Here is a 13,666-nt window from a genome sequence, read left to right as displayed (position 1 = left end):
GGAGAGCCTCTCCATCAAGTCAATCCTCTCGTACAGCCTAAACCCGTCGAAAAGGGGCCCCGCACCAGACACACACACTGAAAGATACTTCCTCTTTTACCCTGTGATATTATCACAGTCCGAAGACGAACACCAACAGGAGTAGCGATCTCAACTGTGTTAAAGGGAATCCCTTTGGACACCAGAATAGTCACAAAACGCACACCTCCTCTTTTACCCTGTGAAATCCTCACAGTCCGAAGACGAGCGCACCCACACCTACAGGAGTAGCGATCTCTACTGTGTTACGGGAGCCCCGTAAACATCAGAGTGGACACAAAACGCAACAGAGTGCTCCAGAGTACTCGTTACCGGCTAAGAGCGTCTTAACAGTAAGAAGTACTCAAAATAGCCTACATTTAATGGTCATAATAATGTGATGAAAAGCGGACAAAAATGCAATCAAGTTATGAAACGAGACGTTGCCAGAATAGTTTGACATTATCTTTGCTAAGTTAATATTTTATTAGGCCTATGAGGTAAAAAGCAGAGAAAGCAACATGTGGTTTAGTCTGTAGCCTATCAAAATCTAAGCCTACACATTTCCTCTCTTTCTTACTCGACTTCTTTCTTATCTTCGAACGTGTTAAGTGACACCGCGAAAAATTATTGCATGGTGCAACAATCTAATCTTAAAATAATTACAATTATTTATGTCTCTGTGTGGTATATAACCTACTTGGGATGCTTACATGCAGATGTAGAAGTGTTTCTATTTTCGTATTGATGTGAATGAATGTGTAGATCCGAAGTTTAAATGGTAGGCCTATAGCTGTGACGTGCAGTCACCTGACATCACCGTCAAATCAGAGGATATTTCAGAACTATTAACGTGGACAGCTCCCCTTAAGAGCATCTTAAGAGCAGTGCACGCGCGTTCACGCTACTAGCATGTTCGGGAAACAGTCGGAAAAACCAAACGAACGATCGTAAGATGAATCGTAGAAAACCCTCTTACCCGTTATCGGGGAAGTGGGCCCTGAGCCTTTTTATTTATGTTAGTGTGGCAGCAATACGCTTCCGTACCTAATATCTGACAACATTGTAATAACTTTTGGCCAATGCTGTAGGTTAACGAACCAAGTGATGAAGCTGTGTAGGCGACCCCCCACTGTTTTGCTGTCTTTCCTCTACGCTTCCCCCCCAAACCGGGCTGCACAAAAAGATGTAGCCCCACAAGGATGACACGGAACCATTGATTTTCGTTTAGATTGCCAGAATGTTTCGTTTCGATTTTAACAATAATTTACAAAAATCCCCTCTTTAATGTCAAAGTGAAAGCAGATTTATACAAAGTTGTTAATGAATAAGTAATATGCAATGCAAAATAAGCGATTGCGTAAATAGGCTATTCAGCATTTAGATGCACCTTTGGCCGCAATTAAAGCATGGAACCTGCAATGGATAGGTCTCAAGTAGGCGTGCACGTCTTGATACTGCAATTTTATTCCATTTTCTTTGCTAATTTTTTGGTGTCCACCAAAAATAGCATCTAGTCTGATGGCCAAAAAGCTCTATTTTGGTCTCATCAGACCAACAAATCTTCCATTTGACTTTGAAGTCTCCCACATACCTTTGGGCGAACTTTAGTCGAGATTTAATCAGAGCTGTGCCACTCACCCATAGATCTTTGACTGGTGAAGAACTTGGGCAATGTTTTCTCCCATTTCAGCTGCCGAAGCTTTTAACTTATTCAGAGATGTCATAGAGATGCCTTGGCTTCCCCCCACCATTATTCTTCTTGAAGGGTCACTCAGTTTGTGGTGACGGCCTGCTGCTCTGCTAGGCAGATTTGCACATTTGCCATATTCCTTACATGACTTAATGATGGATTTCACTGAACTCTAGGGCAGTGATTTTTAGTTGGTCTGGCTTTAGGACCCACAATGTATGTCCCTGTTCATTAAGTCGCGAGTCTCGCGACCCGTAGGCCCTATAGAATTTTGTTTAGCATTCAAGCCCATGGGCCTATAAGCCGCAGGGCCGGTTCTACTACATTTGGGTGGGCTGGTAGAAATTCTGGGTGAGCAAACATAGAAAAGCAGTGAAATTGAATCAAAATTGCCAACAGCCAGGGATGGGCAGTATTTCTGATACATTTAAAATAAAATAAAAGTACTGCAAATACAAAATAGTATTTTGTCATTTGTATTTTATTTTGTTGAAGAAAATGGCTTCGTATTTTGTATCAACATACTTTAAAGGTGTGAATGTTTGTAGTTTAAAAATACTGACAAATATGTTTGGTAAAACCAATAGCCTATGTTTAGCGATATGATTATAAAAATGCAAAACAATGAATGTAGCCTCTGACTGGTGCTGACTTAGTTATTTGCCCAGGGGCCGGTTCCCCAAAACGTTCTTATCGCTAAGTAGTTCTTAACCTATTCCTTAACCTCTCTCTTAACGTTATGGCATGATTCCCGACACGTTCGTACGCTAAGTATATCTTCTGTAAGTCACACTTTCGTAAGGTTGGTCTGGACCATTCGTAGCTCTCTCTTAGCGTTGTTTGAGCTCTCAAGGCGCTAGTCGCCGCCACTGTGCAGCAGTCTTTAATCAGCGCAGCGCAGTACAAGTCAAACTATGGTACAGTATGTTGATGATGTTGTGGCTCAACGATGATTTTATGTTATGGCGATTTTAAGACTAATAATAAAATATGTTCGCAATGGATGCAGGCCTATTTATGAAGTTTACTTTATTTGGTATCAGAACTAATATGGTGGTAAGCCTAGGCTATTTCGTAATGTCATTAAAGCGTTCAAATTGGCAATCACTTTTGATAATTAAAAGCTGGCAAAGAATTTGCCTCTAAATGGCTAAGATCTATAAATGGGTAAGCATGGTGGTGTCCAGTAAGCGACCAACTAGGCCTATGGCAGCGATCCAACGTGTCCTTGAATTGAATCAAAAACGGCGCCGGCCTCGGAGCCGTGCTGCTGTTGCACAAGTTATTCCGAAAGCTGGAAAACAGTGTCACCTTGTGCAAGCTCACCTCGTCCAGCACAATTTCAAGTTCCTCTGACGAGAAGCTTATGCCCTTTTTTTACGTTGCTTCCCCAGCATACTGTAGGCTATCTAACTCTCTCTGTTCATTGTAGATATTTGCTTTTTATTGAAAACATTAACCAATGGCAATCAATACCGCATTAAACAGAAGTAACTGCAGCTGCTTGCCAATCAATTCTAATTGTAAGGTACCTTACCATTAATATAAAAGTGTATCGCATAATTTTTAGAAGTCCTTAAACCCATCAAGAAGCGGCACAAGTGGCACAACGGATAAGGAGGGTGGATGATTAGCGAGGGATACCCGGTCTACCCGTCACAACATATCGTGTGAACATATTACTGCCAATTTGATAATTTAGTTAATAGTTTATATTTTACTGATAACTTAAACTATGTTCAAATAAATGTTACTGGAATAATTTGAGGAATGTTTTATTTGCATAGAACGTGTTGTCTTTCTTAACGCCGCCATGCACCTTCGCGTGAAGTAGAAAATCGATTCCTGAGCAATCGATGCCAACTAATTCAGCGGGCTAAGAGTGAGCGTTATCGGGGAACCGGCCCCAGACTTGTTGTGATCATAATATTGAGATTCAGGAAGATGATCCAGTGATGAGTAAATTGTATGTTGCTCACACACAATCCACTCCTTCTCATACCAACCTCAAGTTTCTTCGGAACTTTAATGATCAGGGGCCGGTTCCCCGATAACGCTCACTCTTAGCCCGTTAAGAAGACTCAAAAGATATATCTTTCCAAAGTTGTTTATGTTCCTAAGTGTGTTCCCCGAAGTGTCCCTTAGGAAGCTTCTTAACACGCTGCCTCTTACGTTCGACGTTACAAAGGCGCTGTCCCAAGTGAAGGTGCTGAATTAGTTGGCATCGATTGCTCAGGAATCGATTTTCTACTTCACGCGAAGGTGCATGGCGGCGTTAAGAAAGACAACACGTTCTATGCACATAAAACACTCCTCAAATTATTCCAGTAACATTTATTTGAACATAGTTTAAGTTATCAGTAAAATATAAACTATTAACTAAATTATCAAATTGGCAGCCTAATATGTTCACACGATATGTTGTGACGGGTAGACTAACCGGGTATCCCTCGCTAATCATCCACCCTCCTTATCCCGTTGTGCCACTTGTGCCGCTTCTTGATGGGTTTAACGACTTCTAAAAATTATGTGATACACTTTTATATTAATGGTAAGGTACCTTACAATTAGAATTGATTGGCAAGCAGCTGCAGTTACTTCTGTTTAATGCGGTATTGATTGCCATTGGTTAATGTTTTCAATAAAAAGCAACCTATCTACAATGAACAGAGAGAGAGTTAGATAGCCTACAGTATGGTGGGGAAGCAACGTAAAAAAAGGGCACCAAGCTTCTCGTCAGAGGAACTTGAAATTGTGCTGGACGAGGTGAGCTTGCACAAGGTGACACTGTTTTCCAGCTTTCGGAATAACTTGTGCAACAGCAACAAAAAAGAGCTATGGAGCGACATGGACTACACGGCTCCGCGGCCGGCGCCGTTTTTGATTCAATACAAGGACACGTTGGATCGCTGCCATAGGCCTAGTTGGTCGCTTACTGGACACCGCCATGCTTACCCATTTATAGATCTTAGCCATTTAGAGGCAAATTCTTTGCCAGCTTTTAATTATCAAAAGTGATTGCCAATTTGAACGCTTTAATGACATTACGAAATAGCCTAGGCTTACCACCATATTAGTTCTGATACCAAATAAAGTAAACTTCATAAATAGGCCTGCATCCATTGCGAACATATTTTATTATTAGTCTTAAAATGTCCATAACATAAAATCATCGTTGAGCCACAACATCATCAACATACTGCAGCATAGTTTGACTTGTACTGCGCTGCGCTGATTAAAGACTGCTGCACAGTGTAGGCGACTAGCTCCTTGAGAGCTCAAACAACGCTAAGAGAGAGCTACGAATGGTCCAGACCAACCTTACGAAAGTGTGACTTACAGAAGATATATTTAGCGTACGAACGTGTCGGGAATCATGCCATAAGGTTAAGAGAGAGGTTAAGGAATAGGTTAAGAACTACTTAGCGATAAGAACGTTTTGGGGAACCGGCCCCAGTGTTTTTAGAACTTTAGTCATCCAATTGGAAGATATTGAACCGGTTATGTGGTCGCCCTGTAACATTGCCCAATATGGTCATGCATTGACAATGTTAGAAACTTGTCTCTACTTTGTATCGCTTGACAAGTTCAGTTGTGACTTCTTGAGTGCATCTCTGATACAGTATTTAAGCTATGAGATGTAACAGGCAGGTCAGTATAGTTGATCTGTTGACTGTTTGCAGTTTATGGCATGTCTCATACTGTAGGCAGAAAAAACTATTGCTTTCAAACACTGTCCACTTAATCAACACAGTCAATGTACTGATGAAGGAATAGATTAAATAGACAGATATGGAAGTTTGTAAAGTGATATCATGCTCCATGTATTTTTAGAACTTTCAAAATACAAAATTACAGTATTTTATTTTGATACATGGTGTGGCTAATGTATTTTGTAGTTTATTGTGATACACTTATTTTGACACACTTTGACAAACTTATGGTATTTTATATTCTATTTTAAAATACATTTTGATTTTTGCCCATCCCTGCCAACAGCTAGAGCAGTGAGACAGCTACAGTACACTCTGGGGGCATCTTTAAAATCCCAGAGTGTAGTACTGTAGCTGCCTGCGGCTCTACGGCTGCAGCAAATGGAGCCTGGTAGCACTGATTGTTTTCAGGGTTTTTTCTCAGAGTTTTCCTTTAATGCATCAGGAGGGGGGTTTACCTAACACATAGGCCTACTGCACAACTATGTACCTAGCTACCTCTACACTCAACATCAACTCATGTACATCCAAGCTGGGTTTGATGCTGCACACTGCGCAGATGCACAACTGAAAAAAAAAAAAATTCTTGATTTTGTTTGGATGGGCAAGACACAATGCTCATGTGGGCTTAGCCCACTCTGGCCCCTGCCTAGAGCCAGCCCTGCGGTAAGCTACATAATAAGACATGCAAAGCGCATGTAGGCCTACTTGTTTGGAACATGCTGATGTTTGGCATTTGTGAAGTCTTTAACTTCTGATGTCACCTTTCAAAGTGCTATTCGACAAGTTTGTCTTTGACAGGGGTGCTTTGTTTCCATGTAGCATTTTAGTTTTTATGGTTTCATATGCCAGCAATTCACTGCACACCACACACTGGGGTTTCTGTCCCATTTTGTTCTCAATTTAAGTGAATCCATATCGTACTTCAAATATTCGTAGCCTATTTGCATTTACCACTAAAATTATGTCTAACATGACCTGTCACATAAACATTGCTATGTCCATGGCAATGATTAACATACGAATAAAGTCTATCAAAATAAAGGTCCAACATTAGATCTGATAAGATATGACATTTTAAATGGGCGTTTTTTTTTGTGATCAACTGTTTATTGAGTTATAAACGGGTGGGGGAGGGGGGGTGGCAATACGGTTACATGAAATAATAAAATGATACATGATATATAAAAGCAAATGGGCGGTTTTTTGTTGTTGTTTTTACCACAAGCTGTGACCCACACAGAACGGTTCCGACCGCGATCCACTTTCGGGGCCCGACCCACCAGTTAAGAAAGACTGCTCTAGGGGATGTTCAGTGACTTTAACTTTTTTGTATCCATCCCCTCCTTTATAACCTGACTCTCGCCAGATGAATTTCGTTCCGCTTCATCTGGTGAGAGTCAGGTTACTCCTTTATACTTTTCCATAACATTTTGTCTGAGTTGGTTGGAGTGTTCTTTTGTCTTCATGGTAGAATTATAGCCAGGAAACATACTGATTGACCAGTGACTGGACCTTCCAGTCCAGTGTCTTTCCTATACACATACTGCACTCAGGCGATCTCCATTTCACTAATCGTGAGACTATTAGCACCAATTGGCTGGACCGCTGTTGATTTATGTCATTCACTTTAAGGGTGGTGAATATTTATGCAATCACTAATTTTGCATTTTAGATTTTTAATACATTTGCTTGTAGAAATGTACTTTCACTTTGACATTAAAGAAGTGATTTTTGAAAATGATTGTAAAAAAGGCAGAATTAAATAGACAAGGATTAAATTTATTAAAGCAATAAAAGGGGACATATCCAATCATACATCATATCCCCCCCCCCCATACACACACACACACACACACAGACTTAACCCCCCCCCTCAAGCTCACACACAGAATCACAGTCACGCAGTAGCACACATACACATACACACGCACACACGCATTACACCATACCCCCCCCACACACAGACCCCCCCCCCCCCCCCACACACACACACAAACACATACTTACACAGTAGCACACACAATCTCAAACCCCCCCCCCCCATCCCCCTCACACACACACACACACACCAATACACCATACCCCCACACACACAGACTCGCCCCCCCCCTCTCTCTCACACACAAACGCATACTTACACAGTAGCACACACAGACTCAAACCCACATGAGTAACTCATCTGCCATGTTAACATAATAACATATGATACATAATATACTATGAAAGAGTTTCGTCTATGTATCTTTTATTCAGAAAAAGCATTGCTTGGCCATTTTTTTCAGTTTTATATAAGAGGATGCATGCTATTTTAGTAGTATTAGGGCCACACATGAAGAAAAATTATATATTTGCCATGACGAGATTAAACTTGATATGTCGACTTTAAAGTTGTTGCTAAACCTGTTAGATCATACGGAGCCCCTAAGGGGACATGAGCAAAAAAAAATCTAAAGTTTAGTTTCATGTGCTCACGTGAAACTTTCACGTGAGCACATTAAAGTTTCGTGTGCTCACGCAAAACCTTTTCACATTAAAGTTTCACGTGAGCACATGAAAGTTTCAGGTGAGCACATGAAAATTTCACATGAGCACATGAAACTAAACTTTAGATTTTGTTTTGCTCATGTCCCCTTAGGGGCTCCGTAATATTTCTACTTTTAAGGAACGTTTCCAACTCATCTTTAGCCGCCATCAGTTCGTTGTTGCTGTGCTGCTGACTGTGGCACTGGCACTGTTCATAACAGCAGGAAATGGGTTCGCGCGTTGTCAGTGCACATGAAAAAAAAAAAAAATCTAGTTTCGTTTCACGTGCTCACGTGAAACTTTCATATGCGCACATGAAAAGGGTTTGCGTGCGCACATGAAAGTTTTGCGTGAGCACATGAAAGTTTCACATGAGCACATGAAACTAAACTTTAGATTTTTTTTGCTCATGTCCCCTTAGGGGCTCCGTAAGATCATGTTTCTTTAGTGCTAAATGTTTTTTTACAAGGCTATATATATATTTCACCTTTATAACAAAAAATCTCTGAGACACATTTCACAGTAGGTTTCCATCTTTTCCTGGGTCTCACTCTTTCTACAAAAGCAAAGAAAAGCTTTGCATTTTATGAAATGCTGACATTATGATGGTTTTGGGTTGGGGATTATGTGTGTTGTATAGCATTGGCATTTGTTATGTTTCTTCCCAATACAGCTGTGACAGTCTGCTGGTTCATGGTTAAAGCCAAACCTACAAGTAAGTATGCACTTTTCAGACCACATCATGAGACATACTTTGAACATACTAAGCTCTTCCCTAGCACATGGTGCTTTAAGGAATGCATGAAGGACAGCATTTGTTAGTGTAAGGGTATAATGTACATGCAGGCACTTACCCACTAAATGTTGAGTCAAAAAACAAACAATCTGACTTATTGACTTACACCTCTAACATTTAATTTCTCTGTTTTTCCTCTCACTCTCTTGAACATACTTCTCTGCTCTCAGTCAAAATGATCCCAAAATATGGCCGTGTGTACTGGGGGGACACTGTAAAGCTGAAATGTAGTGTGAAGCCCACTGGTGGATGGCTCTACAATGATAAACCCCACACGTCAAGCAGTCAAATTCTGATCCTGAATGCTGTGTCATCAAAAGACTCTGGAAACTATCAGTGTAAAACTACAGAGAAGAGTGACATCTTCAGAATCGATGTTCTAGGTAGTCAGTTAAAATACTTTAATATCCAGGCACCTCTAGATGATGTACCTCAAATACAAAGGAACACTCTATTCTGATTGAAATGTTGCTTTGCATAATGTGTCTTAATGTCTGCCTCCGTTCTCCTTTCATCCCACCTGCTTCAACTCTACCTATATCAGACTATCTCCCCCCTGCATTCCTTACGCTCGTATCTGGGCATGCAGTGGTCAACAAGAATGAATCGTCGTTACTTCAGCTATTCTCAGATGAGGGCCTAACAAACTGGATCTGCCGTATTCTCCGAAATGATCAAGAGTATAATTTGATGATTCCAGAAGATATAATGGCCGGGAAAACCATGCAATTTTATGCTACAGCTGAAGGAGAGACTCCAGAGATTGTCTGGTGCAAGAAAAAGGGAACGAATAATTTAAACACAATACGCAGCAATTCCATTAGCCTCAGGAGCTCAGGTAATGTGTAAACAACTAAGTTTTATTGGCAAGCAATAATTAATTGTGCATCAAAATCATGTTGCCACTCTTGGGTGTGAAAGGATATATTTGACAAAGATGGACAACTGACTTATAATAGGGACAATTGAATCTCTCTCATTGCCACTCTGCATCCAGAACATCCAGGTTTACATCCATGTACTGTAACTTTGGTGGAGTGGCTCAGAAAAGTGAACCTTTTCCAGTGTGTATGTCAGTCAGATGGAACCTTGCAGACTGACAAATGACACTACAGGGGGACCCAGTATGGTGAAAATGAAAGCTAGGGGGAAATACCAATCCTTGAACACACTGCTGTTGAACACACATAAGGAAATCTCTGCAGTAAGATACCATCAGTAAGCATACCAACCAAACAGCTAATTCTAACCAGCTTGTCTGTGTCTCTCCCAGATATGGAGGTGTTGTTAGAGATCCCCCCTGAACCTGCCGTGCTGGGGGAACCTCTGACACTGAGGTGTGAGGTCAGAGGAGGTGCCAAAATTGAATCAGCGGAATTCTTCAAGGACAACATAATGCTCGGATCTGCTACGGATGGTTCTTACGAGATCTCTGTCACTGATGGAAGCGATGGCTCCTACCGATGCATAGCCTCCTACAGATACATTTTCATAAAACCTCATGGAGCCTTAAAGAAAAATGTGCCCTCAGATCCTCAAACATTAATTATCAGAGGTACCTCACCTAAATGCATGAACCTTTATGCTTGTGTCTCAGTATATTTTGCAATATGCAGAGGTGCTTTTGTCAAGTTGGGGACTGGTTTTAGAATGTTAAGATATGGTTCATCTCCAGATGAAAAAGTCAAACCGGTTCCCAGAAGGCACAGCCGGGCTTAACACATGTGATTTGGTGTCTTTCGCAGCTCGTCCACGAACAGCCGTCATTACTAAGGATGCCTCAGCTCTACTGTGTACCTGTTCTGACTGTCCAACTAATTCAAGCTTCTATTGGTACCATCGGGAACCCAATGCTATGGAACTTACATGGCGTGAGGAGAAGACAAGCAGACTCATCTATGACCAGCCTGGAAAGTATGCCTGCCGAGCTGTCTGGGGCGATGGGGCCTCTCGCCCCAGTAAATTCCAAAACATTGGTAAGTCAACACAACTTTTTCAATTCTTCTGCCAGGATTTTGCCCATGATGCCCACCTTATGTCCTGTAGAGATGCCCTGTAGCATCCATTGGTCATCTTGCCCATATTTATTAACGCTATTTCTTAGCTTATTTTTCCTTTAAGTAGATTTTCAAAGATATCAAATAGTAGGATTGCTAAATGAGACCATTTGTATTTTCGTGTTATTGTATTTCATAATTATCACTTTCTTTCTTCCCCTCAGAGGTCCTTCCCGCTGGCAGCCCAGTAATCTATCTTGTGGTGGTACTCATTATAGCAGGATTGCTGCTTGTGGCAATTGCATTGGTGTGCCGTATTAAGCGGCGCGGGCAATCTGCCCTGCAGGGGGACGTGCCGATGAAGAGCGTGAGGAGGAAGAAGGGTGCTGAGGACGACGATGACACGAAGGATGACGCTTACCAGCCCCTGAAAGGCTCAGACAAAGATGAGTACCACACTGTGCAAGCCAGGCCGGACGACGGTGCTGATGGAGGCTATGAGGCTGTTGGGGGGGCCAGGACAGGGGATGGAGGTGACGGAGGTTATGAGGCACTTAAGGGCAAAGCGCAGGCTGAAGTCTACCACACACTGCAGGCTACCGCGAGCCAGGGTGCAGATGGGGGGTATGAGGCACTTAAGGGCAAAGCGCAGGCTGAAGTCTACCACACACTGCAGGCTACTGGGAGCCAGGGTGCAGATGGGGGTTATGAAGCTCTGAAGGGCACTAAGCAGAATGACACCTACGAAACCTTAAAGCCAACGGCAGGGGATGGGGGCAACGGTGGGGAACCGGAGGAGAAAGGGTTGTACCAAAAGCTGGCGAGCGATGGGGGGGATGGGGGCTATGAGGAGCTGAAAAAACAGGCAGACAGTAAGAATGACGGAGGTGGAGGGAAGAGAAAGACCATAAAAGATAAAAAGGAAGAAGAGAGGGATTGATCAGAAGACAAGGATTGGTCAGAAAAGAGGGATTGGTCAGGCTAAAGTGATATGAATGATCAGGCACAAAAACATACATACTCTCAAACACATACCTACACAGATGACATACTGTAGAACCATTGCATAGGCCAATTTAGAAACAAAGCATTAAATATCCTAAAATTTCCAAAACACAAGAAAAGCTGATAAATGCCACACGTATACATATATGCCTAGTTAAGGCTATACATGAAATACACTTAGGTTATAAGTTAGCAAAATAAAACTATACTATATATCAATAATATATCCATATCATTACTATGCCCGGTGCTGGGGGCAGGAGAGGCCAGTAGCACATTATGTAAATACTGCACAGAACAGGAAAGAGTTTGGCAGTGTGACAGCACTGTGGTCAGATTGTGCGGGCGTGCAGGGCTCTGGAGTGCTCACCAGACGAGACGGCAGAGGGCTGAGGATGCTGGCTGGGGTGGGTCGGGTCTCTACAGATGTGCATGGGTTTGCGGGTGCAGTGGGTTCTGTAGATTCCTTCCATTGTTGAGCGAGTGATTCTTTGTGCTGTTTTCATGATGCACTGAAGGGTGTCTTGTTCACGGTGTCATAGTGATGCTGCACGTGATGGTGGACTCAGTGGCACTCGTGTAAATACTGACTCGCAGGAGATTTCTTGGCTTTTGCTAATGTGTTGGTAGACCAGGATAAGTCAGGGCCAACTGGTGTATTCTATTGTCAGCGGTCCAGCACAGTGTTTCAGGACCTGTGGAGGAACTCTGACAAGAATGCCAGATCAAGTCAGGCTTTTCCTCTGTAGTCAACTGGTTGATGCTTTCTCTGTCTAAATATTGCTCAATGATACTAATGGTTGACATGAAGCAGACAGAACAAAATATATGCTTTTCACATTTACAGTTTCAGGGGTGGGAGGTGGAGGTTTAAATGCACCACAGCAGATAGAACATAGGCAGATAGCACAACATATATGCTTTAAGTTAATAAGTTAATACATCTCATTTTATTATCATTATTTTCATCATTACCATTGTTTTGCAACTGTATTCTTAAACCAATGAAACAACATGTGGACATTCATATGATCAGATCATTGAATGTGAATTGTGTGGTAGAGCAAGCTTCACTCAGTTTCTTATTTATTTTTGAGAGTGCTTGGCCAAACGTATAAGTTACACGTTTCGGCTTGGCAGTGTGCTCAAGGAACTGAGGAAGGCGCTAAGCCGAAACGCGCCTGTGCAATAAACACGTTTGTAAAAGTGCAGCCTTCTTCTTCTTCACTGCAGAATAGCAGTGATGCTGTGTATTACATGTTAGAGTAGGAAATAGGAAGTGACGTTTAGTTATTAAAAGATGGGCTAGAGGTGGGTAGGTTTAAACTTTTTGAAATTATATTTTTAAATGAAGCCTTCGATTTATATAAACAGAGTGTTAAGAACTATCTGTTCCGTTTTATGTAATAGTTGATTCTTTTATTTTTATATCTTATACTATATCCAGTTTCAACATTTTTTATTCAAATTATGTGTTTAAAATGTGTGTGTTTTACCTGTCAAATGATACCTGTGATTTATTAAGCACTTTTTATCTGCTGTTATTTTTTTAAAAATGACTTTGAATTACTAATGTGTATACGAATTGTTCGGTATGAATAAATTTGCATGGCAAACTGTTAAACTGGTACAGTGTAACAGAGTAACTGTTACAGAGTGATAGCTTGTAAATAGCTGTAAACTACAATTTAAATAATAAAGAATTTATTTAGAGAAATGCAGTGTCTGCACTTCATTTTTTAAACAAAACCAAAGACTGGACAGTGGAAACTTTTAAACTAACTAGGCACACAACTGTTATTAAATGTGTCTAGTAACATGAAAAAGACCCCTACAGAGATGTTTGATAAAAATCAGGTTCCAGGTTAGGTCAAGGAAGACGCAACCAAAGCCTTCTAACGTAGATTAAGAGATCTGT

General features: G+C 41.4%; 1 protein-coding gene across 2 annotated transcripts in view; it reads left to right on the top strand.

Annotated features, from left to right (window-relative positions):
• LOC143138122 (Fc receptor-like protein 5) overlaps positions 1-13,459 on the top strand; it is a 33,360-nt gene extending 19,901 nt beyond the window's left edge. The window contains exons 2-8 of one of the 2 annotated variants that reach the window (XM_076298573.1): positions 8,624-8,665; positions 8,917-9,129; positions 9,291-9,584; positions 10,020-10,301; positions 10,492-10,722; positions 10,968-11,338; positions 11,420-13,459. In XM_076298573.1, the coding sequence (XP_076154688.1) occupies positions 8,624-8,665; positions 8,917-9,129; positions 9,291-9,584; positions 10,020-10,301; positions 10,492-10,722; positions 10,968-11,338; positions 11,420-11,683 (1,697 nt within the window). In that variant the 3' untranslated portion in view covers positions 11,684-13,459. Of the gene's footprint in view, positions 1-8,623; positions 8,666-8,916; positions 9,130-9,290; positions 9,585-10,019; positions 10,302-10,491; positions 10,723-10,967 lie in introns of both variants that reach the window. The other variant, XM_076298572.1, reaches the window with a different exon arrangement.
• Positions 13,460-13,666: the final 207 nt, after the last annotated feature.

The sequence above is a fragment of the Alosa pseudoharengus genome, unplaced genomic scaffold, assembly GCF_046254945.1.
Source record: "Alosa pseudoharengus isolate Yale_2024_CS ecotype anadromous, Long Island Sound unplaced genomic scaffold, YU_APseudo_1.1 YU_APseudo_1.1_scf_21, whole genome shotgun sequence".
Lineage (NCBI taxonomy): Eukaryota > Metazoa > Chordata > Actinopteri > Clupeiformes > Clupeidae > Alosa > Alosa pseudoharengus.
Note: the sequence above shows the minus strand (reverse complement) of the source record. Positions and strands in the feature narration are given on the sequence as shown.